At 41.6% G+C, this 25741-nt stretch overlaps 4 protein-coding genes across 5 annotated transcripts in view; 1 reads left to right on the top strand and 3 right to left on the bottom strand.

The window, feature by feature from the left end:
• The window catches only part of crppa (CDP-L-ribitol pyrophosphorylase A), a 32519-nt gene extending 26171 nt beyond the window's left edge, over positions 1–6348 (bottom strand). For both annotated transcript variants that reach the window (XM_035745846.2, XM_035745848.2), the window contains exons 1-3: positions 5947–6348; positions 5183–5459; positions 4266–4415 (exon numbers count right to left, since the gene is read on the bottom strand). In XM_035745846.2, the coding sequence (XP_035601739.1) occupies positions 4266–4415; positions 5183–5459; positions 5947–6155 (636 nt within the window). In that variant the 5' untranslated portion in view covers positions 6156–6348. The remainder of the gene's footprint in view (positions 1–4265; positions 4416–5182; positions 5460–5946) is intronic.
• Positions 6349–6974: 626 nt separating this feature from the next.
• On the bottom strand, positions 6975–9811 carry LOC118364364 (sclerostin domain-containing protein 1-like). Its single transcript, XM_035745844.2, has 2 exons — positions 9026–9811; positions 6975–8015 (listed from the first exon to the last, which is right to left on the bottom strand). Exons 1-2 carry the CDS (start codon positions 9273–9275, stop codon positions 7567–7569), a joined length of 699 nt encoding a protein of 232 aa, XP_035601737.1. The 5' UTR covers positions 9276–9811; the 3' UTR covers positions 6975–7566.
• A 4174-nt stretch (positions 9812–13985) lies between these two features.
• On the bottom strand, positions 13986–20907 carry LOC118364363 (ankyrin repeat and MYND domain-containing protein 2-like). The gene is made up of 10 exons (XM_035745843.2): positions 20674–20907; positions 20197–20261; positions 19679–19817; positions 19431–19529; positions 17180–17340; positions 16610–16824; positions 16173–16308; positions 15418–15546; positions 15102–15231; positions 13986–14853 (listed from the first exon to the last, which is right to left on the bottom strand). Exons 1-10 carry the CDS (start codon positions 20738–20740, stop codon positions 14699–14701), a joined length of 1296 nt encoding a protein of 431 aa, XP_035601736.1. The 5' UTR covers positions 20741–20907; the 3' UTR covers positions 13986–14698.
• A 1155-nt stretch (positions 20908–22062) lies between these two features.
• Positions 22063–25213, top strand: LOC118364362 (tetraspanin-13-like). The gene is made up of 6 exons (XM_035745842.2): positions 22063–22261; positions 22957–23124; positions 23551–23631; positions 23888–24001; positions 24095–24208; positions 24995–25213. The coding sequence occupies exons 1-6, from the start codon at positions 22112–22114 to the stop codon at positions 25067–25069; spliced, it is 702 nt and encodes a 233-aa protein (XP_035601735.1). The 5' UTR covers positions 22063–22111; the 3' UTR covers positions 25070–25213.
• Positions 25214–25741: the final 528 nt, after the last annotated feature.

The raw sequence follows: 25741 nt of genomic DNA, 5'->3' as shown, positions 1-25741 counted from the left end.
GAATCTTTCTGCCTAAGTCTCTAAGAGCTTTCAACACCTGGGTTGTTCAACATTTGCCCATTATTCTTATCAAAATTCTTCAAGCTCTGTCAAATTGGTTGATGATCATTGCTAGACAACCATTTAAGTCTTGCCATATATTTTCAAGCAGATTTAAATCAAAACTGTAACTCGGCCACTCAAGAACATTTACTGTCTTCTTGGTAAGCAACTCCAGCGTAGCTTTTGGCCTTGTGTTTTAGGTTATTATCCTGCTGAAAGGTGAATTTATCTCCCAGTGTCTGGTGGAAAGCATACGGAACCAGGTTTTTGCCTGTGCTGAGCTCCATTCCGTTTCTCTTGTTTAACCTGAAAAACTCCTCAGTCCTTACAGATTACAAGCATACCCATAACATGATGCAGCTTGAAAATATGGAAAAGTGGTACTCAGTAATGTGTGGTATTGGATTTGCCCCAAACAAAACATGTTGTATTTCAGGATAAAAAGTTATTTGCTTTGGCACATTTTTGCAGTATTACTTTAGTGCCTTGTTGCAAATAGGATGCATGTTTTGTATTTGGTAGAGGCTTCCTCGTTTTCACTCTGTCAATTAGGTTAGTATTGTGGATTAACTACAATTATTATTATTAAATGTTTTATGTATTTAACTAGGCAAGACAGTTAAGAACAAATTCTTATTTACGATGACGGCCTACCAAAAAGCAAAAGTCCTCCCGTGGGGACAGTGGCTGGGATAAAACAAAAATATATACATAGGACAAAACACACATCACGACAAGAGAGACACCACAACACTACATAAAGAGAGAGACCTAAGACAACATAGCATGGCAACAACACAACATGGCAGCAGCACAACATGGTAGCAGCACAAAACAGGGTACAAACATTATTGGGTACAGACAACAGCACAAAGGCAAGAGGGTAGAGACAACAATACATCACGCAAAGCAGCCACCACTGTCAGTAAGAGTGTCCATGATTGAGTCTTTGAATGAAGAATGTTGTTGATCCATCCTCAGTTTTCTCCTATCACAGCCATTAACTGTTTTAAAGTCATCATTGGCCTCATGTTGAAATCCCAGAGTGGTTTCCTTCCTCTCCAGCAACTGAGCTAAAAGGATGCCTGTATCTGTGTAGTGACTGGGTGAATTGATACACCATCCAAGGCGTAATTAATAACTTCACCATGCTCAAAGAGATATTCAATGTCTGCTTTTTGTCCTTCAATAGGTGCCCTTCTTTGCAAGGCATTGATGAACGTAATTTTGGTGTGAAAAGTTCAAATCAATCCCAGAACATCAGCAAATTACCTTGTGAAGATGCTAGAGGAAACAGGTACAAAAGTATCTATATCCACAGTAAAACGAGCCCAATATCGACATAACCTGAAAGGCCGCTCAGCAAGGAGGAAGCCACTGCTCCAAAACCACCATAAAAAAACAGACTACAGTTTGCAACTGCACATGGGGACAAAGACTGTACTTTTTTAGAGAAATGTCCTCTGGTCTGATGAAACAAAAATAGAACTGTTTGGCCATAATGTCCATCGTTATGTTTGGAGGAAAAAGGGGGAGGCTTGCAAGGCGAAGAACACCATCACAACCGTGAAACATGGGGGTGGCAGCATCATGTTGTAGGGTTGCTTTGCTGCAGGAGGGACTGGTACACTTCACAAAATAGATGGCTTCATGAGGGAGGAAAATGATGTGGATATATTGAAGCAACATCTCAAGACATCAGTCAGGAAGTTAAAGCTTGGTCGCAAATGGGTCTTCCAAATGAACAAGGACCCCAAGCATACTTCCAACGTTGTGGCAAAATGGCTTAAGGACAACAAAGTCAAGGTATTGGAGTGGCCATCACAAAGCCCTGACCTCAATCCTATAGACAAATTGGGGGCAGAACTGAAGACCTCCTTTGTAGGCAAGGAGGCCTACAAACCTGACCCAGTCACACTAGCTCTGTCAGGAAGAATGGGCAAAAATTCACCCAACTTATTGTGGGAAGCTTGTGGAAGGCTACCCGAAATGTTTGACACAAGTTAAACAATTTAAAGGCAATGGTACCAAATACTAATTGAGTATATGTAAACTTCTGACCCACTGGGAATGTGATGAAGGAAATAAAAGCTGAAATAAATCATTCTCTCTACTATTATTCTAACATTTCCCATTCATAAAATAAAGTGGTGATCCTAACTGACCAAAGACAGGGATTTTTTTACTGGGATTAAATGTCAGGAATTGTGAAAAACTGGGTTTAAATGTATTTGGCTAAAGTGTATGTAAACTTCCGACTTCAACTGTACTTCCTCACTAACACACAGGTATTGATTGTTGATTAGGATATCTATTAGAAAGCTTAAAAGTCACTTTTCTCTGTGTCCCATTTAACCATTACTCACCTTATATGGTATGGTTCCACTAAAAATGTGTGAAAGACATTTTTACTCATTATGATAAAACATAAATATAAAACATACATATTTAATATGTTCCAACACAATTTCCATATAAACAATCGACATCTGACAAATGCAATTCAAAATGGAAAAGTGTATTTTATCACAACGAAATTATGTCTTGATAAATCTAACAGTACATAGCCTTTTTTAAATGTCTTTAATATGTAGGCTATGAAGTCACAACGAGGCCGACTTCAAATGCCGACCTCAAAGTTCAAATAACCCCGCATTAACTGACCGCAGCGCGAATGCAAACTATCTCAGGTCAATCCTGCACATAATAATGCATTGAAATTAAAAGGCATATAATCAAAGGGATTACTTATGATCAAGGACCTACAGTAATCGTAACAGAAATCGACCAAACAACGGCAAAACGTACCAAAGGAAAATCTACACCTTCGCTCATCTGATAGGCCTACAGTGGAGCTTCGTGCTGAATGGACAGCATTTTTAAAAAAGCTGAGTAATAAGTAATTGATTGCTTTTCCAGGTAACGAATCCAAACACTGTTCATGTTTATATTTTTACATGTTCATTAATCATTGTAAGAAAATTGTTATTGAAATCAAAATACTACTCATAGTGCAGAGCAAGCTGTAAAGCTTCATATAACACCAATGTTTTGTAGCACTTTCAGGTGAATCACTATGGAATCTTAAAGGAAGCCTGGGTAAGGCCAAAATTCCAAATATTCCAACTTCAATTAATTATTTTTGAAATATGCTTGAAAATAAAAAAGTAAAATATATGTCAACAAACCTTCCTCCAAAGGAACCTATGATTAAATGTTGTGAAACAAAATATTGTTCTAGTTTTCGTGAGATATCACCCAAAGGTGAAATGATTTCCCTTATTTTTTCGCAAGTATTCTGGGACGTTGAAATCATCTCACGTGTTAATTAAACAAATTAAATCACAGACTGTTAGACCTGTAGTAACCACGTTACTTCAATGTTATTTTTACGTTACCTTTACCAAAGCCAAGAGGTATTTTTCTTTTGTTCGACAGAGTGGTATGCTGCACAGTGCCAGAGTATATTAATGTGTCATTTCTTTCCCAGACATATTCACGCCGCAGTGAAAATGATGGCACCCACACCACAAACTCTTCAGCTTGAAACCCTGCAGCTTCCAGCACATCTGGTGAACAATGGACGACTGTAAAGACTGAGTGTGATGTATGAGAATCATAAAGTCTTTTGTCATATAGTCGCATTGCTGGGGTTAATTATTTCTCAAGCATAAATCTCTCTGCGGCGGTCATTTTGTGTGATTCCATGGACCTTTTAAAGCAATTATTTGACATCGAGAGGGAACGTTCAAGACCTGCAGGACATGACTAGTGATCGACATGGAAAAAGGTTTTGCAGACATCCAAGGTTCTCAATTTCCCTGACCAGAGGTGAAGAAACTTCACAAAAACATTATGTAAACATGATAACTAAATACTGTACAAGGCTAGGTTTGGACTTTGTTTCAAGGTGCATCCTTGGTGGCATATTTCTATTTAAGAAAATCATTCAATAGTTTGTTGTTTTATCAGTCACATCCCTAATTCAAATGTACACAGTAAACATAGTCATTTTTAACCAGGTCAAACAGACTGACCGGTGCACTCACGTTCTATTTAATTGAAGCAGAATGTGAGTTATCGCGAGATCAGGCTGGGTTCACGGGAGTGTATTTTTTTACATAGTCCCAAAACCAGGCAACCAGTTTTTATTAACTAGACCTTGGATAGACGACGAGTGATGTTTTGTGTACAATAACTGCCTAGTGCCTAGAAGTACCTACCCTCTGATAAGCCTGGTAGATGACATCATAGATGAATCCCTGGGGCATCTCACTGGCTCTGTACATGGTTCTTTCCAGAGAATGGTCCAGGTAGCCCTCCAATGTGGTAGCAATCACTGTGGAAACCAGAGGTCGGATAGCCCCAGCAGCCTGCAAAATAATGAATGGAGCGGAATATGTCTTTCTTCCTTATGGCAAATACACACATCAATCCAAAATGTATCAAATGGTCCTATTTGATCCTATTGTGTCTTGAAGCTTACCACACTTGTTCTAACCATGGCTGGATAACAACAATAAATCCCAGCTAAACAACAGCTTGTGCACACAATGCTTTTCCTGTACAATTGGAAGTTCTTCATAAGCAACATTCCTGAGATCGTATTTTCTTGTGATCATGATATGATTGAGGATGAAAATCCCCATTGTGCCAAGAACAAGTATGGTCAATGAGATAAGGGGGGGCAAAATGACTAGTAAATAGAATGAAAGCAAACATGTGTTATGTGTGTTACACATGTTATTAAATTCAAAATGAATCTCATGCTCTTCGGAGGAGACTGACATTTTATCATGATCGGGGATAATGGCAAGTTAATGAAGACCAGACTGCTGGCTTTGAGAGTTACACACACACACACACACACACACACACACAATGTCAAAGAGCTCCTGCTCACACTTCTCACTTTTGTGACCAGCCTTCAACAACATCATGTCACAGCTACTAAAATATAAATCACCATCTAAACATATCAATGTCTTCCTTAGCGACTAATATCAGCCAATGTGGTTTTAATTTGTCATGGCTTACAGTAGGTATACATGGCTACAGTTGAGAGCAATGAATCGCTCCATCTGAGCTCCACTGACTGTGTTGCGTTGGAAGAGATAGAGGACTTTGAATATGTACAAACCCCTTGTTCTTTGGCAGCCATTGTTATCTTGAGGAGGAAGTCCTCTTCCACAAAGGGCCGCACTGCATCATGGATGATGACCACCTTCGGTTTGACGCGGGCCGTACCACCCTCTCCCTCACTGAGGGCTCGGACCCCATTGAAGATAGATCTGTGGCGAGTAGATCCACCATGTACCACGAGGACATTTCTGTGGTGGAAGCGATGGATAATGTCCATCATCAAATCTAAGCTCTCCTTGGCAACCACCACAACGATGCTTTGGATCCATGGCACTCTGTCAAAGAAACAGTGTGTATAGTCATAAGTCAACAGCTTTCGCACTGTTTAGAACATATCATTCTTGTTGAGTATATTTCTTTCATTACCTGTTATATTACCATGCATAACACATTTGGTTGCAATTATTTGCATACATTATTTCAACAGAATTCCACAGTATGAAACAAAAATACCTGGCAGTATCAAGAACAAGTAGGGTATGTTGGACGTTGTTGAAAGTTGTATAAAGACTCAAAAGTGTAATGTGTGACCTGATGGATTCATTAAAGATCTATTAAATGTAACGAGACATTACAAAACCATACATGTATTCAACGATAACATAAAAGAGCTTAAAACCCCAGTGAAATGGTTTGTTTACATGTGGCTACTCTCTTGCGCAGTGACAAGATTAAGGGGCAGGGCCATAAAACTACAGTATTCCAAACGTCCAAACGGGACATATGTTTTTGCATGCAAACATTCGACACGTCAAATGTTACCTCTCGAAAGTTTGAATTGTGTAGCTTATCAGAGGTCTATTGAGAAACGTGCAGAACTGTTTGGGTGTCAGTAGCCCGGTTCTTTCTCCACTGCCACCGGCTGGAAGAACCACAGCTACGGGGAAATCCACGCTGCAACGTCCCGCAATGTGCTTGTCTAACCGGGCTTCGCATGCTGAGAAATGTCCTGGTTCAACAGGCCTGTCCATGTCGCCCGTATTCTTTTACGTGCTCCAGGGCAATTGAGTGATTTGAAGTTAAAACGGACTAACATCTGAGATCACGAATACGTCCTATCGGTATCCCCATATACAGTTTCATTCATTCCTTTATGGGCGGAGTCGCGTAGACCAGTGATTGATTCGATTCGTATCCTGCTAGTGTAGCCACAGTGCTGCACATGCGCGCTGTCGAGGAAGCCCCATACCAGCTCTACGTCACTGGTGTTATCTGTGGAGTCTTTGCTGATGTCCCAAGATTTTAATATCCCTGCTTGATGCAATTTTGCATACATTTAGGTCATTTAGCAGATGCTCTTATCCAGAGCAATTAGGGTTGAGTGTCTTCAAGGGCACAGTGACAGATTTTTCACCTCGTCGGCTCAGGGTTTCGAACCAGCAACATTTCAGTTACTGGCCCAACGCTCTTCACCGCCAGGCTACCTGCTATATTAATTTATTTATTCAAGCTTGCTTGATCTGGTGCAGAAGTATAACTAGTCTGAGATAATTGTATGTGTAGGTTTATACTATGGGATGACTTGACCTACATGCTTCAACACTGAAATACCATCTAATGGTCCATAGAACAATTGGGGGTAGGCCTACATAGTTGTAGGTGGTCGACATGCGCTGCCACCCAAGTTATGATTAAAACTAAATTACTATGTGTAAGTAGCCTACCACAGAACATGGATTTACATCAATGAAATAAGACCTTGAAAACAGCCCTTAGAGACATAAAATAATTGCAGGGGGGAAAAAAGTGGCAAATTAGATCTCCAATGTAAGAATCAACATACAATAAGGTGAAACTTGTTTTAACATTTATTCTTTTTTTTTCAAATGAAAATATGAGCAATGAAAACTTCTTGCTAAATGTGTGTGATGCATGTTAAAAAGGTTTATCAAATCAATATCAATAGCAATACAACATATATATTACATCATATACATCTTATAGAAAAAGTTTATATGTTACCATACTTCAGAGGACATGTGATATCATACTATATATGTACACTTATTTACATTGTGTATTTGTGGTGCTTTTGTGATGGGAAACCCCTTTTCATGCAGAGCTTACTTTTTTACATTATATTGGCTGTAAAACTGTGTTTGTATAATGGAGTGAAGAGCAGGTTTACATTGTCATACAAGAACTTGAATGATGCGAATTATCTTAAAGTTCCAGAAAGTTCTATTGGTCATGATGACCCCATTTAGGTTCATTTCATCTTATTAGCTAATGATTCAATGGTGCTCATTGGTCCTCAAATAGCAAGCAACCAATGCCATTCGCTTTTACAAAGTCACTTTCAGTGGTCCTCCTCACAACAAGCCAGTCCCAATAAAGAGATAATCCAAGACCACAGTCACTGAGGCATTCTGCAGTCCTGCCTTAGGGCTCTGCTTCATGCCAATTCTCATTTAGCTTGATCTTCCCTAGCCTCCTTTTGGCTTTGGCTTTGTGCTTGTGGAGATGCTGGGGCTGAGGCAAGGCAGGCTCCTCAAACTTCATATGGCTCGACTCGTTGTGTTGCCGGGAGTACCTCTTACACTTGCACGAGGTGACCACGGTGATTTTATACGTTCTTGTGCTGCTGTCCTGGCACTGCAGCTGGATGCGTTGGGTGCGCGTCTTGTCGTTGACGCAGCGCCAGTCCTGACTGTTCCTCCTGCTCCAGAACTTTCTGCCGTAGCCGCCGCCGATCCAGTTGGGAAGCATCTGAGCGGGGAGGCACTCGCCAGCACATACTAGCTCCTTTATGGGGTTGATGCTTGTGCATTGGCCATCAGAGATGTACTTGGTGGACCTCAGCTCTCTACAGCCAACTTGGCTTCTCTGATCTGTTAGAGAGAGAAACAGAAAAACGATCAGAATCAAACAACTTTGAACATCTAGTGAAGATTAAAATGTCCTTTTGTGGCCCCAAACTATTTGGTTTCACTTTAAATTCTACTGCAGCAAACAAAGGGTTTTCGATCAGAAAACTTTACAAACACAGCTGTCTATTTGGTTAATTTGGAGATTTTTGGCACAGACTATAAGCCTATACCGATTACTGGCTTGTAGAGAGGAAATGGTGCATTGCTCTTGCATGAGAGGAAGGGCTTTAGTGTTCTGAGCTATGTCAATGGACCTGGCTTTGCTATAGGATTATCAGCGGGCAACCAGCACTGTTCTGCTCCAGGCTACAGCTCCTCACTCACCCTGTAATCCAAGCCAGGGCACCATTCACAGACTGCCATACACCTCTGTGACAATGCACCCCCTTCTCTATGACAGAGTTTGATGAATGAAGAGAGGAGTAGCTCCCTTTCTCTTCTTCATACTTGGGGTCCTTAGAGAGCTCAAGTCAAAGAGCGCCAGAATCACAGACTTCCTGTGTAAAGGAACACACCTCCATTCAGTGGCGCTGACACACGATCACTCCCCAAACACTTGCCTGGCTGCCCTGGGTGACTCATCTCTACTGCCCTGCTTGGACTGCTGCCAGGTGTGTGTGTGTGTGTGTGTGTGTGTGTGTGTGTATTGAAGATCATAGTGCCAAGCTTTGCCTGGTCTCACTCAGTGGGGGCATCTGATACTGTCACTACTTAGCTGCTGATCATATCCATGGTTGAAGTTTTTTTTTTTTACATTAAGACTTTAGTATATTATAATTTATCATTTAGAGAACCCAATCAACAACCTAATTGTAGAAGCCTCTATAAACCTGCTTGTGCTGGAATAAATATGTCTATGCATTTGTCTTGAAGTTTTAAAAAAACTTTTACAAAGTTAAAACCAAGGAAAATAGTTAACCTTAAAGCAAAACTTCGCATTGTTTTGAGAAAGAAAACTGAACAATACTCACCAACTCTATCGTTCCCAGCAGTATTTCCCGCGCCTCTCCCGCCGTTTCTTGCCCGATTTAAAGAGACATTGCTCGGGGCATCCTGCACAGCAGTACCCACGTGTGAGTATAGGATCTCCGTAGCATCATTCTTGAACGCTTGGCAACTCCTCACAAGAATACAAAACAAGAATAGCAGGTGGCACGACTTGCATGCGCTCAAGTGCATATTGCTTCTGGAGATGTAGGGAATAAGCAGATCCCGTGTCATGTAAATTGATTCTGTGCCTCTGATGTCTGCGGCAGAGATATTACGTTCTGAGCTTGTTTTTATATAGGCCTGTCGGAGTCTTGTTTTGGCAACCGCTCAGGTGCACATCATGGGGTCTCTTGACTGAAGGCTGGGCGTAACTGGATAACCACGCCCATTTGTCTGTGCGCTACAGAGCCAGTGCCTTGTACAACATCTGGAGTGATCCTGTTCCTGTCTCTCCAATTGATGGGATTTCGAGCTATTGCGTCATTTTTGTTTCTTCAGATCGCAATCTATTCATCACATTTAATCTATTCAAAATAATAGAAGAGCCTCCACTTTTGGTCTCTGCAATGATGTGTTCTTCTGTTAAATGTTATTTTTTATATTCCCTCATTTAATCATCGTCCATGTTCTGACATGCAGTCTCATCTACTCTCTTAATTCAAAAATGAAAGCGGATATGGTCTGTGTAATTTGCTTTCGGTCTCTGTCGTTCTCTTCCTCTCGATCTCTCAATCCCCTGTCATTTTTACACCTAATGATTGGAGTGCCTAGACTAACTGGAGTCTTTGTGTGTGTGCCACTCATGGCAAGGAGAGATATAATTACTTCTGTGGGAGCATTCACTTCAGCCTTTTCTTCCAGATTTGAAAAGAAGTGTCACACATAGACACTAAGTGTCACACATAGACACTAATTGTTGCTCATGTGAAGGAAATCTGATACACTTTCGTTCAGTGTCATTATCATATGAACCTTAAATGTAGGGGCCTCCTTCCTCCTGTGTAGAATACCATAAAGCATTGAAAGCAAATCAGATGTACTGTATCTTGTGATATAATATCTGCCTGAATACATGTAAAGGTGAAGCCATAATGTATTTTTATACTATTGTTGGTTTTGTAACTGATGGCCTTGTCTCTTTTTACTTACATACAAGGCATATTTCACTAAATAGGTATTTCACCTACCTCACTTCCGACCACAAAATAAAGACAATACCACCATTTTATCCCAGGAGACTAGTAATACATGGATGGCTTTCCTATCTACAGTCCTTTAGGTGATGGGGTGAATGATGCAGAAGTTCGTACGATATGCCACTGTCATGTTTCTCCCATCTAAAGGAGCAGAAAGCTGAGACAGCACCGTCTGTATTTGTCCAGACCATGGAGACGGTGACGTATAGGAGTAGATCAGGTGACAGAATCCTGTGGGAAGTAAAGGGACAGGCACACAATCCCACACACAATCCTGCATGCACAAACAAGCACACACACACACACACACACACACACACACACACACACACACAGTGAGTTATTAACATGTCAGGAGTGTGTGTATTAGCAGGAAGGACCCTCATGTGGTAATAGGAGGGGGGATGGGGGGACTAGAGAGGGACAAAAGGAATGCATAACATGGGAACAAAGCCAAGAAATAAAAGTTCATGGGTGCGTAGAATTCACTATGAATCCCCAAGGAAGCCCAGTCTATAAATGCAGACAATTATTCTAGACAGAGCTGTTCTCGGTTTGCCAATAGCCACCAGATTCAAGGTACTGATTTAATTTTCCCAATTGTGTAGTATTATTGATATGAATTATTATGTCAAAATTGTGAAATATCCCAATGAACTGTGAAGAATAGAATTGTGAACTTGAGCCACAGTTCAATAACAGGCCGATGATAATGTAATGAAATGAATGCATGCAATATAGGGAAAACCTATGTCATTCTGAACCTTTGTCACCCTACAGTCAATACACTGGGTAGAGATAGTATGCCATCTACTGACCAATTGTTGCCATTGTTGAAGGAATTGAATTGCAGCGTGATTAATAATGTCATATCATGAATGTTATCATTTAGCATCACATAACAAAATATATATATTATTGCTTCCTGTACCCCCCTAAAAAACAAATAGAATGGGAATAAATACATTTCTGAAACCTGTGCAATCTGAGGATGAACAAGAGAACAGCTGTCTTTGATTGTTATGATTCCAAATGAAAACAGGGGTTTCCCGGTTGCAGGTAGACCTACTGTAGTAGGGCGGTTGGTCAGGTTTGGTTTGTCCTTCACAGGGTGATAGACATGGAGGTGTGTCTGAATTACTATACTTCATTTATCTTACCTGAAAGATTGCTCAAATATTTTGAAGATGTAATGATATTTAGAATTGCACTGCATATTCTTACAGGACATTGATGATGCTCTCCAGAAGTATGGAATCAGGAGGGGCATTGATGTCTGTCAACTTTACCTTGCCAAATAGTAGTCTTATCATAACTTCTAGCTATGGAATCTATAACTTGAGAATGTCAAATGAGGCCCTATTCATTGCAAGGCTGTGGCTGTGATGTGACATGTCAATTATAATTTGTTGGAAAAATATCAATCATGTCAGTATATGCCAGTAATATGTTACATAAAATGCTTTTTTGCTAATTAACTTAATCATATTATACTTGTCAATATTCCAGACTTGTCAAGGTTCTCCATGCTGAGATACTTATGGCTGAATAACAACAAGATACTGTAGCCAACATCACAAACAGATGATACTGTATACAGTCATATTAAATGTGGGAATGTGTGACACTCAAACACTAGGCATATCATGTCAGAATAGCCAAGAAAGGAAAAATATAATTTCCCCATATCCACTTCATAATGTTCTGTAAATGTATCAAATGAATGAACTCTTCTACCATTCCCTCAACTGTTGCATGACAGAACCTTATCTCCAAAACAATAAAATATCTATTTCAGGTCAATATTACAATATTTATTTTCCTAAGCATATGCTATCTATCACATTGCATGTTCTCTGTGTGAGTTTGTCTTGTTGTGGATCTATGTTTTCCATCCCCATCCTGTCTTTATAGCCTGTTCCCAGATCTGTTTGTGCTCTTGCGAAGTCCATTGCTGTCATTGTCAAGCCAAGTTCGGCATGACAATTTCACATGGAGTTGTTAAGAGAGCAGAAAAAGGCTAGCACTCAGGCTACTGTCTTTACTGTATGTTTTCCATCCTTTGGCACCCTGGGACACCTAACCTGTCATTGGGTTCTTCTTCTGCACAAACACCAGATGAAGAGGCTGGAGGACTGCGTGGCTGAGCTGAGGAACTTGCAGCATCTCCACACTGTCAGTGAGTGAATGGAGGTTCCACTGATACTGTACAGTCCAAGGCCCTCACATTTGACATGGTTATGTGAGGAAGAAACAGATCGGACCAGTGGAGGCTGGTGGTGGAGGTATAAGAAGACGGGAACATTTTAATGGTTGGAATGGAACAAATGGAACAGAGTCAAATGTGGTTTCCATATGTTTGATACCATTCCATTAATTCCATTCCAGCCATTACAATGAGCCCATTCTCTTTTATCTCCCCCCACCAGCCTCCTTTGGATTTGATACATTATTGTAGATGAAAGCTTTTGCAGCTTTTTTCCTGAATCGCTACTCACAACAGACCGGATATTGTCAATATGTGGTCCAAAATCATATTCCAAAAATTGGAAATTAAGCAACTTACTAGAGAAACTGTTACAACACATTGCTGTCTCAAGTCTGGGATCCTTGTTGAACCTAAAGTGATGCCCGGTTGACAGAGGTGAAGCAGGAGAGGAACAGTTCATTACAGCCGTTTAGTATAGAACGCCATTGTGTCCCCCAGTCACTGGCATTTGGCAGGTGGGCAGAGACTTCTGCCAGTAGAGACTGGCATCTATGGGGAGGGATGACACCTTGCTCAAGGTAAAACATAGTACTGTACCAAAGGAGACGAGCATTCACCTTATATTGCAATTCACCAGGTTTTTGAATATATGGACTTGAAAATTGAGATAATATGCAGTCAATTTGATAATTTTCATCTGACTTACACGTCACTATGGCTCAAGACAACATTTAAAGCAAGTCAGAAATAAGGGATATGGGTGACTATCTCATGATACAGATTCTACAATGTTACAATTGAATGTATGACTCCTAAAGTATTGAATATTTTCAATGTATATTTAAATGTGCTTCTCTGTGATGCTTATCTCTGCCGAGGAGCCCATTGGATGAGACGGCAGATCCCAGTGTGCGCAGGGCTATGCAGAGATCCATCATGCAGTTCTCCACTGTGGACTAGAAGACCATTTCTGCTCCAGCAACACGAGGGGTGAATCTCAATTGTATTTAACAGATTATTCATGTCCTCTCCTCTAATGCATTTTGAGAAGAAGCCAAGGAGAGAATATCCCAGGGGAGGAACCTCAGATCTTGTCCTCCTCCTCTTCTCAAAGCATAGTGGAGCAGGTGAGGAAATACAATTGATATTCTCACCTGAAGGTCATACAACTGTGGTGTGATGCTGTATGAGCCTGTAGAGGGAGCTCTAGCTGAATTAAACCTGTCAAATGGATCACAGTTTCCTCATTACTACCACACTACAAACAGACACCCCGGTTCAATGTTACACAGTACAGGATGAACTTGAGGAAGAACTCTGGGAGTCAGAATCCTCACTGGTCTACGTTAAGCACCTTTCCCATGTGAGTGGAGTCTTAGCCTGATCCCAGATCTGTTTGTGCTATCATGTCAACGCAGTGTCATACGAAACCGTGTTTGGCATGTCAAGGAGTGGCAAGAGATTGGCATGATCACTGATACAAACAGACTGATACCCAGGCGAGTCTACTCTGTCATACGATCAAAAGCACATAGAGACAGTACTGTGGTGTTTATTCTGTTGTATTACAATCAGACATCTTGGAAACATCAGTATTCAACAAAACAGCAACATTGTTAGAGGGATTTGCCAAGTTGCTTTTTCAGGAGGTTATTGTCACTTCAAAATACATGTTGTTCTTGGCCAATTCAAGCCACCTTCCTGTATGTTTGGAAACAATGTCCTTTATCTATTAACTAGGGAAATGACTAGACACAGAATTATTTGTTTTATAAGGACATGAACAAATAGAATAGAAATTAAATCTACTACTACTTCTTTACATCACACTCCCTGAAGCCCTTTCAATTATTCTTGAACAAAAACCATCGACATAATTATATTCGTCTACATAGACATTTAACATTGAATGATGAAAAAAAAAAAAAAAAAAACATATATATATAAAAAAAAAAAAAAGCATAGACACTCGTGACCCTAACCCTTCTTCCATCGTGTGCAATAAGGTTGCGTTGCTTTGATGGAAAACAATGTCAGATCATCAATAAATAAGGGATCCTTTCCCATGGGTTTAGGCCTTAAGCTTGTGTGAAACTCCTGCGTACTTCATCCCCAGGTTAACTGTTGGGCCTTACACAGCAAGCCTCCCTTCAGACCTTCTAGGACAACAGTGTAGACCTGGAGTAGGGGAGACAGCAGGGTGTATAGGCATTGTGCACCTGTGTGGGACGTCACTTACAGGCCCCCCTTCAGTTCTCTGTGTCTGGAGTGGTGGAGACAGGGCTGGGGGGAGGGGGGTCTGCTTGGTTGTCAGAGGGGGACGGGGAAGACGGAGAGTCTTCATTGGGTCCCACTGAGAGGTCCTGCATGGAGCCTGTCGCCGACTCTACCACCTGGCTCTGCTCTGAGAAACACATAAGGAGCCCACTGTTAGCATGATGCCTGTAACACAACGCAATGGAAAGACTATTCAAGCTAACTACCACGTTTGAAGCGGAGGCCTCCTATTCAAAACCAAGAATCCTTTCGTAACCAATGTACAGTAGGTGTTTAATGTAATCCTTGGTCACTTAAAATTACAATGAGACATATACACATTAATAAACAAGAGGTGACATGAAAATGTACAGCCCAAGAATATTTCTCCAATACCTTTCCTCTGTCGCTCCATCAGCTTGGCTGACTCTGCCTCGTGCTTTTCTCTCTGCTCCTGAAGCTGCTTGCAGACCTTCTTATGGGTGAACCAGTGCATTTTCTGGCAGGCTGGGGCACAGTATATCACCTATTGGAACACAAAAGCGTTGGACGTGTTGGTGGAAGAATAGAGGCCCATGCGTCGGATGCAAGGATACATAATGACAGATTGACCATTGCTATTGCAGGTCTATGAATGAGGACAGTGGATATATGAATATAGCATTTGATTGTATTGATATAAGATACCGTAGGAAATGCGCATTGTGCCTACCATTTTACAGATGGAGCATCTCTTCTCTGCTCCCTTCTCCCCACAGGTGGTACAGAACTCTGCGTCCATGAAGCCCACCTGTCCTGTTATAGCCTGGGTCAAAACTGAGATGGCTGTCGGATCGTTACCCTGACCAGGACAGAAAGGGGAAATGGGAGAGAAAATTCTAAATATATGTAACAGATGTGAAACGGCTAGCTTAGTTTGCGGTGGTGCGCGCTAAATAGCGTTACAATCGGTGACGTCACTTGCTCTGAGACCTTGAAGTAGTGGTTCCCCTTGCTCTGCAAGGGCCGCGGCTTTTGTGGAGCAATGGGTAACGATGCTTCGTGGGTGACTGTTGTTGATGTGTGCAGAGGGTCCCTGGTTCGCGCCCAGGTATGGGCGAGGGGACGGTCTATAGTTATACTGTTCCATATACACAAGATGTACAGTACAAACAATTGAAAATGACAATAAGGGTCAAAGATTAAGCCTAGTCATAAACTAAGAAAGCTATTTTAAAATGGGAATTCCTCATTAGTCCATGACTAAGCTTAATCATTGTCCGGGAAACCGGGCCTAACAGTATAAAAGCTTAAAAAGGTTATAAAGCCCACAACAGGAAACTATTACGAGTGGCGCTTCACTCAAACTGACGTTGCAAAATGAGTCATCACACGAGATAGAGAGAGAGAATGTAAAAGCCCTTTGTGACAACTACTAATGGAAAAGGGGCTTCATAAATCAATTTGATTGATGACTGATGAACTCACGATCTCCACGGGAGCGATACTTCGGACCAGCTGCTGCAGCAGTGTGGCGTCGCGGTAGGGGAACTTGCGGATGCACTCTCTGATGAACTTCTCCTGGAACAGCGGAAAGCCGTCACTGTCCCGTCCCTTCAACAAGCTGCATGGGGACAGCAATGACGTCTGGGGTTATATACATTGCAATACAGTATATATAACAATCAAAATGATTTACTATGTCAGTGTTTCTACACATCATCAGTGCAGCCAGATATGCATTTCATACCAATTTCTTCCTCATCTTTCCAACTTTTTCCATTGACATCCTTCCAGTTTAATAAACAAATAAATAGTAATAACAGTGTCCAGGAAACCAGCCTCATATGTATTTACATGTTCATATGTGTATACTCTATGCATGTCCGGGAAACCAGCCCATACAGTCCAAAACGCTCGCCCACCTCTTGATGAGTCCTTCCAGCTTGTCGTCGTGCTCCTTGAGGAAGGAGGCACACTTCTGCAGCACACAGCTAATGTAGTGCATCTTCATGGCCAGCACCTCGTTCATGTCCTGCTGCTTCACACACTTCTCACAGATCAGCTCCATCACCCGCCGGCACTTCTCCAGGGCACCTGCCTCGGCCAGCACCGGGTTCTCCTTCACCAGAAGCACCATCTGGGAGAGACAAAGAGAGAAGGGGGAGTGGTGTCTCATACACTATAAAGGATGACATAACAGCTCCCTGTGTAGGATGCATTGCCAACTGCCACATAAACCACTATTCCCCAAAAATATATGCTTTATAAAAGGTGACATAACACCCAGATAGGGTTATATTGGTGGTCTTTGTGTTTTATCTTTTACAGTTCTCCCATAGAAAAGGTCTGCTTTCTTTTTTTGCCTGATATACTTGCTGGTCTTGAGTGGTCCGGTGTACACATTGCTTTGATCAAATATGCATCACTTAATATCTCACTCCAAAACCACTATTCCATAATGTGGCCCAGAGACAGCAGTGATGGTATTTTACCTTGACGGGGTTGAGGTTGGTGCTCATGATGATCTTGTGGAGGGGCCCTGACAGTTTGGGGGGCAGCTTGGGCTCCTTCTCCAGCCCCTGGCGTTTGGTGTAATACTCCAGCTTGGCCCGCGAGAAGAAGTTGTTGATCACCGTCACACAGTCGTGCTGCCCTGGGGAGAGGGAGAGGAGATACACCTGGGTGAGAAACAAGTACCGAAGTCTCACTGTGACAGAGGTTGCATTCATAAGGCTCCAAACAGAATGTGCCCTAATGAACACAATCAGAATAAAGGGGGGCAATGCCAATACAGAGTCATTCTAGTTTATTCTACGTCACAGACATCAAACACATTTCCATCGGTGTCCGTATGTGGCAGGGTCTACAGTCAATCACGGATTACAAAAAGAAAACCAGCCCCGTCGCGGACACCGACGTCTTGCTCCCAGACAAACTAAACAACTTCTTTGCTCGCTTTGAGGACAATACAGTGCCACTGACACGGCACAAAAAACCAAAACCTGCGAGCTCTCATTCACCGCAGCCAACGTGAGGAAAACATTTAAACGTGTTAACCCTCGCAAGGCTGCCGGCCCAGACGGCATCCCTAGCCGCGTCCTCAGAGCATGCGCAGACCAGCTGGCTGGTGTGTTTACAAACATATTCAATCAATCTCTATCCCAGTCTGCTGTTCCCACATGCTTCAAGAGGGCCACCATTGTTCCTGTTCCCAAGAAAGCTAAGGTAACTGAGCTAAACAACTATTGCCCCGTAGCACTCACTTCCGTCATCATGAAGTGTTTTGAGAGACTAGTCAAGGATCATATCCCTTCCACCCTACACCCACTCCAATTTGCTTACCCGCCCAAATAGGTCCACAGACAACGCAATCACACTGCACTAACCCATCTGGACAAGAGGAATACCTATGTAAGAATGCTTTTCATCGATTACAGCTCAGCATTTAACACCATAGTACCATAGTACCCTGGGTCTCAACCCCGCCCTGTGCAACTGGGTCCTGGACTTTGACGGGCTGCCCCCCGCTGACCCTCAACACTGGGGCCCCACAAGGGTGCGTTCTCAGCCCTCTCCTGTACTCCCTGTTCACCCATGACTGCGTGGCCATGCATGCCTCCAACTCAATCAACAAGTTTGCAGATGATACTACAGTGGTAGGCTTGATTACTAACAATGATGAGACGGCCTATAGGGAGGTGGTGAGTGAGACGCCTCGGAGTGTGGTGTCAGGAAAATAACCTCACACTCAACATCAACAAAACAAAGGAGATGATTGTGGACTTCAGGAAACAGCAGAGGGAGCACCCCCCTATCCACATCGACAGGACAGTAGTGGAGAAGGTGGAAAGTTCTAAGTTCCTCGGCGTACACATCACGGACAAACTGAAATGGTCCATCCACACAGACACCGTGGTGAAGAATGCGCAACAGTGCTTCTTCAACCTCAGGAGGATGAAGAAATTTGACTTGTCACCAAAAACACTCAAACTTTTACAGATGCATAATCGAGAGCATCACTGCCTGGTACGACAACTGCTCCGCCCACAACCGTAAGGCTCTCCAGAGGGTAGTGAGGTCTGCACAACGCATTGCCGGGGGCAAACTACCTGCCCTCCAGCACACCTACACCACCCGATGTCACAGGAAGGCCATAAAGATCATCAAGGACAACAACCACCCGAGCCACTGCCTGTTCACCCCGCTATCATCCAGAAGGCGAGGTCAGTACAGGTGCATCAAAGCTAGGACCGAGAGACTGAAAAACAGCTTCTATCTCAAGGCCATCAGACTGTTAAACAGCCATCACTAACATTGAGTGGCTGCTGCCAACATACTGACTCAAATCTCTAGCTACTTTAATAATAAAAAATTGGATGTAATAAATGTATCACTAGTCACTTTAAACAATGCCACTTTATATCATGTTTACATACATATGAGATGAGTAATGTAGGGTATCTACACTACTTTATACCATCTACTGCATCTTGCCTATGCCGCACGGCCATCGCTCATCCATATATTTACATGTACATATTCTGATTCATTCCTTTACACTTGTGTGTGTATAAGGTAGTTGTTGTGAAATTGTTAAAATTACTTGTTAGATATTACTGCACGGTCGGATCTAGAAGCACAAGCATTTCGCTACTCTCGCATTAACATCTGCTAACCATGTGTATGTGACCAATAAAATGTGATTTGATTTTTTATTATGTGTGAAATCCTTACTGTACATACCGACAAACGCAGCCATCTGAGATGCTGTTCGCCCGACGGAGTTGACCACATCGGTCTCCGCTCCTGCATCTAACATCATCCAGGTGATATCAGTCTTACCTATATGGCAAGGCGGGGAGAAAAGAGTTAACGCACAAAGTCGAATCAACAAATTCACACAGTCGAATCAACGAATTCACCATGGTGCACCCTGATCTGCACAGGGATATCCTTTCTCAGCGATACAAACTTTGAGAAAATGTGTCTACCTGATAGCCCAGCGAACATCAGTGCCGTGTAGCCATGCTCATGTTCATTACAGTTCACATCTGCCCCGTGTTGCAGTAGCAGCTTGCACATGTCCGCCTTGCCCTTGTATGCAGCGTGCATGAGGGGAGTCATCCCATTCTGAGGAGGAGAAACAGAACTGTCAGTAGTGTATGTTGTAAATATTGGCATCATTTAAGTAGCCTATTACAGACAATTTATGCTGAATTAAATCTACGCAGAGATATTTTCCATTGTACAACATTGTAGAATGCACAATACAGGACAATGAGATTACAGAAAATAGCCTTTGCTAAACTGTGGAGTGCCTGTCCTGCACTGCCTGCCTCTTGAGGAGAAGACATCGGCAATGTTATCAAACAAAAAGAGACATGCTGCCTGTCATTTCCTTACTGTCCAGTTTGCTGACAAATTATGAAGAGCATAAATCAATAACTTAAAAACTAATGTTATAATAGAATATCGTTGGAAAAAAAATCGAACCCATATCTGCCTTTACCTCATCCAAACAGTTGACTCTGACATCCTTGCAACCCAATAATCTTGAGGCTTCTTGAACATTTCCTGAGAAAAAGCATCAATGCATTGAAAGCCATGAACACTGCCTCAAGCTAGCCAAGGATTGAAACAACCAACAGTTGTCTTGTCTAGAAAACTGTTTCAGCAATTTCATGAACTGGCTAGCTAGCTAACATAACCTCTAGTACAGTACTAACGTTAAGAGTTATAACTATCTGTAGTATTAGCTTGGCTAGCTAGCTCCACTAGTTAGCAAGTTTCCTTCCAATGCAACTTGCTGGATTGAGCTATCAAGTTAGCCATATAGCCACCATCATTAGAACCATAATTTAACCCATTACATTACGTACTAGCTAAATGAAAAATGGTACAGCAATCTCAGATATATTATCTAGACTACAGTAACAAGCTTATTGTCTAGCTAGCTAGCATTAGCATTAAAGTAAATAAGCTTTACCTGCAGCAATAACTACGAATAATTCCCTCTCGGTGGAAGATAGATCTCCCTTCTTCGGAGCTGACATCTTGGCTAGAATTGTGTGTAAAAAATTAAAAAAAATCAGTGAATGAAATAAGACAAATGTGGATAATTGTGAGTGACACTAAATTATAGACTATCACGACGTTTAGTTTTCATTCTGAAGCTTGCGAGTCTTGCTTGCTGGCCGTTGGGGTTAAACTAGTGGTCAGACTGTACCACGTTCTACAGTACAGGGGTGGGCATTGCAATTCATATTAACTCATTCAAATGTTTCTCTTCCGTTGAAGACATTAACACATAAAGTAAATAATATGCACAGATATTATTGCAGTATACAGAATTGCAACACCTTAATTATTTAGCATAATACGAACTGCTTTCAAAGCCCATTCTCCCCCCTTTTTCAACATTTGTTAGCAATTCCACAGAAGTTAAGAAAGTTAATTATTGATATGTTTAAGCGTTTAGACTGTACACATTTGATACATTGTTGCTCTAGCCGTCAGTGTTCTTCAATATGTTTTAGTGGGGTATATAATTCATCACATTTGTCCATAAGCCACTAGCACTTCCATAACTTGAATAATAAATATTGTGTTTTATTGAAAAGCAAGTGTTGTTTATCAATGTCCAAATTAAAAGATGAAGGTTAGAGATACATTAGTGTCATAACCAGTCATTATATGCTCCCATTGTTTCAAAAGTAATTTTCCTCATCACTGTAGGTTAAACCCCTACAAAAAAGATTGCAGTTTTGAAACTGCAGTACAAGTGCAGTAACTGCAGTCCACCGTGGTATTTTGAAGCAGTAATGGCAGAATAACTAGTGGAACTGCAGTTATACTGCACTCTAACTGCAGTTACACTGCAACATTATTGCAGTAAAGTTTTTGGATGCAGTATTTGCAGCATACTGCACTCTATTTTTCTTTCGGGAATATGTCATGTGAAATGTCTTACAGTGCAGTCTAGTCCAAGTTAACCTTCCTAGTGGCGCAGCGGCCTAAGGCACTCAGTGCCAGAGACGTCAATACAGACCCTGATTCGATTCCAGGCTGTATCACAACCGGCCGCGTTTGGGAGTCCCATTGGGCGGCGCACAATTGCCCCAGCGTCGTCCGGGTTAGGGTTTGACCCGGGTAGACCGTCATTGTAAATAATAATTTGTTTTTAGCTGACTTGCCTAGTTAAATAAATGATAAATACATAAACATACACAGAATCTGGGGATTAAAATAGCACCTTGGTAATCACTTGGCTCAGCCGTCATGCAATTGTTTTTGCAATATTTGCATATGTGAAGTCATAATTTCAAGACGACCAATCAGGTCAATTGAAAAGCTATTTCCCTGGACTGGGCCCTCCTTGCAATCCTACCCACCTGTAAAACGCCATAGGCACTGTTTGTCATTCTATGATAAAACTTAATTACTTTTCAACTCGGAGACGTTTGAGTCTGAGAATTGCTTTGTTCGAGAGGATAAAAAAACGAATATCGACAATGGTTTGCGGAGGATTTGTTTGCACGAAGAATTCCCTATGCGCTCTGAACATACTTTATGTTGTAAGTACCACGCACACATGTTTCCATATGCGACCGTATTGTTTTTGATGATAGGCTTTTAATGAGTGTAATAATAAGTGCAAAAGCCAACATGATTCTAGCCAAGAATAATATAGCCAGGGCAAGAAGGCTGTTGTGCAAATTAAGTCGTTGTGACACCAATCAAAATGATAGTAGGCTACATTTCAAACATTTGCACAAATGTCTCTCAGTTAATGCAAAGTCGACAGTGTTGGTTTCCAACCAGGGGTACTTGGCCGATCCACTGGGGGTACTTAAGAAGCCTCATGATACCATAAACCTACTGGGAAAATGTATTTATTGGATTACTTCAGGGTTACACGGGGCAGAACAACATTTTGTTGGTGGTACAGTAACCGAAAAAGTTTGGGAACCACTTGTCTAAACCATAGCTGTAAAGGTGTGATGCATTATCGTCATACAATTCTTGCAATTTAATATATAATCAAAATACTAAATGTGATACTTTGTAAATGTTTATATGAAATAAAAACATAAAATACAAGACATCTGTCTAAACAGACTTTAATCCGCCTGGAGGTGGTAGCATGAATATGAGATGGTGTTGACTTTGCCCACATCAAAGAAATCAGCATGAAGTGTCCTTTTTGAGTGCTTTTCCGTTCCCAGTGGATTTCTGTCATGACGTTGTATTTATTGTGCTTGGTCTTCAGATGGTGAGCTTGCTGCTGATTGGAGTAGCTGCTTGGGGGAAATGGTTTGGCCTGGTCTCCAGTTTTCGGGTGGTGGCTGGAATCATTGGTGTGGGCATCTTCCTGTTATTTGTGGCCTTCGTGGGCCTCTGTGGTGCCCTGAAGCACCACCAGGTCCTGCTGTTCTTTGTATCCTTCAATCAGGAGTAGGGTGAAGTTGCCCCTAGACACAGAACTTGGGTCATGTTTTTTTTGCATTTTTCCAACTAATGGTTAGGATTGGGGGAAGGGAAGCTGATCCTAGATCCGTTCACCTTTCATCTCCATGATGTGATATGATTGCACAGGGTTGGGTGTAATTGTAATGTGTTTTATTCATGCCACATATCATTACATAGTCAAGTGAATACAAACTACTACAACACAAGACATATTGATAACAAACACAGAGGACTGTTGTATACTAGAGGATCTTAGTCACAATGTGTTTTTAACTGCTCTATCCAGACTACACTTAACTGCTATTTTCTCACTTTATGAACAATTCTCTTTCAAATACACAGCCTAGTGTTGCCTAGTTGGTTGTCACATGTGAGATTCCTTAGTTGGCCTCAGTACATGATTATCCTGTTCCTGGTGTTCATGGTTCAGCTGTCAGTGTCTGCTGCATGTCTGGCTATCAATAAAGAGCAGCAGGTACGTGACTATGTATAATGTGACTCATGACCACTTAATCTGTAGAACACCTTAAATAAATACTGGGAATCATTCATACTTTCCTTCTATGTCCTGTATTAGCTAGTTGACAAATGGCTAATGCACAACATAAATGGAAAGTGTGAATGATTTCCAGTTGATCTCAAAGAAGCACTCTGGTTGATGACATGCTGATTGAATTCTGTGACCAGAGCCTCATCTCCCTGCACCGCTTCATCCATTTCCCCCACTGTAGAAAGAACTCCTAGAGGTGGGCTGGAACAAGTCCGAGGCCACTCAGAAGGATGTGGAGAAAAGTCTAAACTGCTGTGGCTTCTTCCATCCGAACTATAATGGCACCTGTGACGCGGTAAAAACCAGCAACGTGTTTGTCAGATAGTATCTTGTGTGATGGACACATTACTTACATTTTGTCCTGTCTACTTGCTTCCTCACACTACAGGACTGTTTCTCCAACCCATTATCCTGCAACCCTTGTGGTCCAATCATCCAAAGTCATGCTGAGGAGGTTTTACGCTTTGTGGGTGGGATTGGATGCTTCTTCAGCTTCACAGAGGTTAGCAACCTGCTGTAGCCTCATAGCAATGCACTGGCAATGGGTGGCATTTGCTGTGTAACTTAGTAAAAGGCTGTGGGATTCCTATGTAATTGGAACTGAAAACAGAACACTTTGTATTGGGGACTTTTACTGTCTGCATTTTTATATTATGTCATCAACATGCTCTACATTTTAGACTTTTGATTTTGACTTCAGGAATGAATTCAACAATTCCAAATCGATTGATCTCAACTGAGTGTACAAAACATTAGGAACACCTGCTCTTTCCATGAGACTGACCAGGTGAAAGCTATGATGCCTTATTGATGTAACTTGTTAACTCCACTTCAATCAGTGTAGATGACAGGGAGGAGCCAGGTTAAAGGAGGATTTCAAGTCTTGATACATGAATTGTGTATGTGCGCCATTCAGAGGGAGAATGGGCAAGACAAGATTTCAACGGGGTATGGTAGTAGGTGCCAGGCTCACCAGTTTGAGTGTGTCAAGAACTGCAATGCGGCTGTGGTGTTTTCATGCTCAACACTTTCCCATGGGTATCAAGAATGGTCCACCAGGACATCCAGTCAACTTGACACATTGGCGTCAACATGGGCCAGCATCCCTGTGGAACACGTCACACCTTGTAAAGTCCATTCCCTAACGAATTGTGGCTTTTGAGGGCAAAAGGAAATGCAACACAGATACTAGGAAGGTGTTCTAATGTTTTGTACACAGTGTATATTGTGCTTTAGTATTAATTGAATCACATATTCAGCTATTTTTTTTTTCCCCATCTAATTTCAGATCCTGGGAGTGTGGCTAACGCACAGATACAGAAATCAGAAGGATTCCCGTCCAAACTCTGGTGCATTTCTATAACTAGCTTGTTCATAAACTCAACTTTGCACTGTCATGCAATTGTATTTAGATCCTGTGTGACTTTTATCTTACGATTATTGTATGTTTCCTATTTGGATATTTTCATTGCTGTAATAGAACGATGTGTTGATATATCTAATACTATTGGCTGTTTTTCGACAAAGTTTGTGAAACAATTCCAATCAATTTGAATCTTGAGTGATGGACACTGAAATTGAGAGCAGTTACTTTAAGGTTTAATCAGACTGAGGTCACTGATCGGAGTCGTGAGCAAATGTCATACACCTTGTGCAAACAGAGCACAGACATAGGGTAAAGGCAGAGAGCAATGTTTCCTGGTAAGCTGTCTGGATTCCCAGTTTCAAACCTAGCTTTCTTTGGGTACCTACACAGTGCTGTCTTTGTTGCAGTGTATGGGGGGGTATTAGATGTCACACGGATGCCAACAGATTCAGACTTTTTTCAGATTCAGCCCTACTAAAGTTTTAAATAGTCGATCACTACACAGGAGATGTACTAATCCAGACATTAAGCTTTTTTTGTCTTAATTTCTAAACAGTTAAGCTATATTGTCCTATTCATCTGAAAGCTTCAAGCATTACACAAACTGATTTGGTATCAGTTCATATTACAACTCAATCCTAAACATCTGGTGTAGGCTATCACTCAATG

The sequence above is a fragment of the Oncorhynchus keta genome, chromosome 31 (genome assembly GCF_023373465.1).
Source record: "Oncorhynchus keta strain PuntledgeMale-10-30-2019 chromosome 31, Oket_V2, whole genome shotgun sequence".
Taxonomy (NCBI): Eukaryota; Metazoa; Chordata; class Actinopteri; order Salmoniformes; family Salmonidae; genus Oncorhynchus; species Oncorhynchus keta.
The sequence above is the reverse complement of the archived record's forward strand: the minus strand, read 5'-3'. Positions and strand labels throughout refer to the sequence as shown.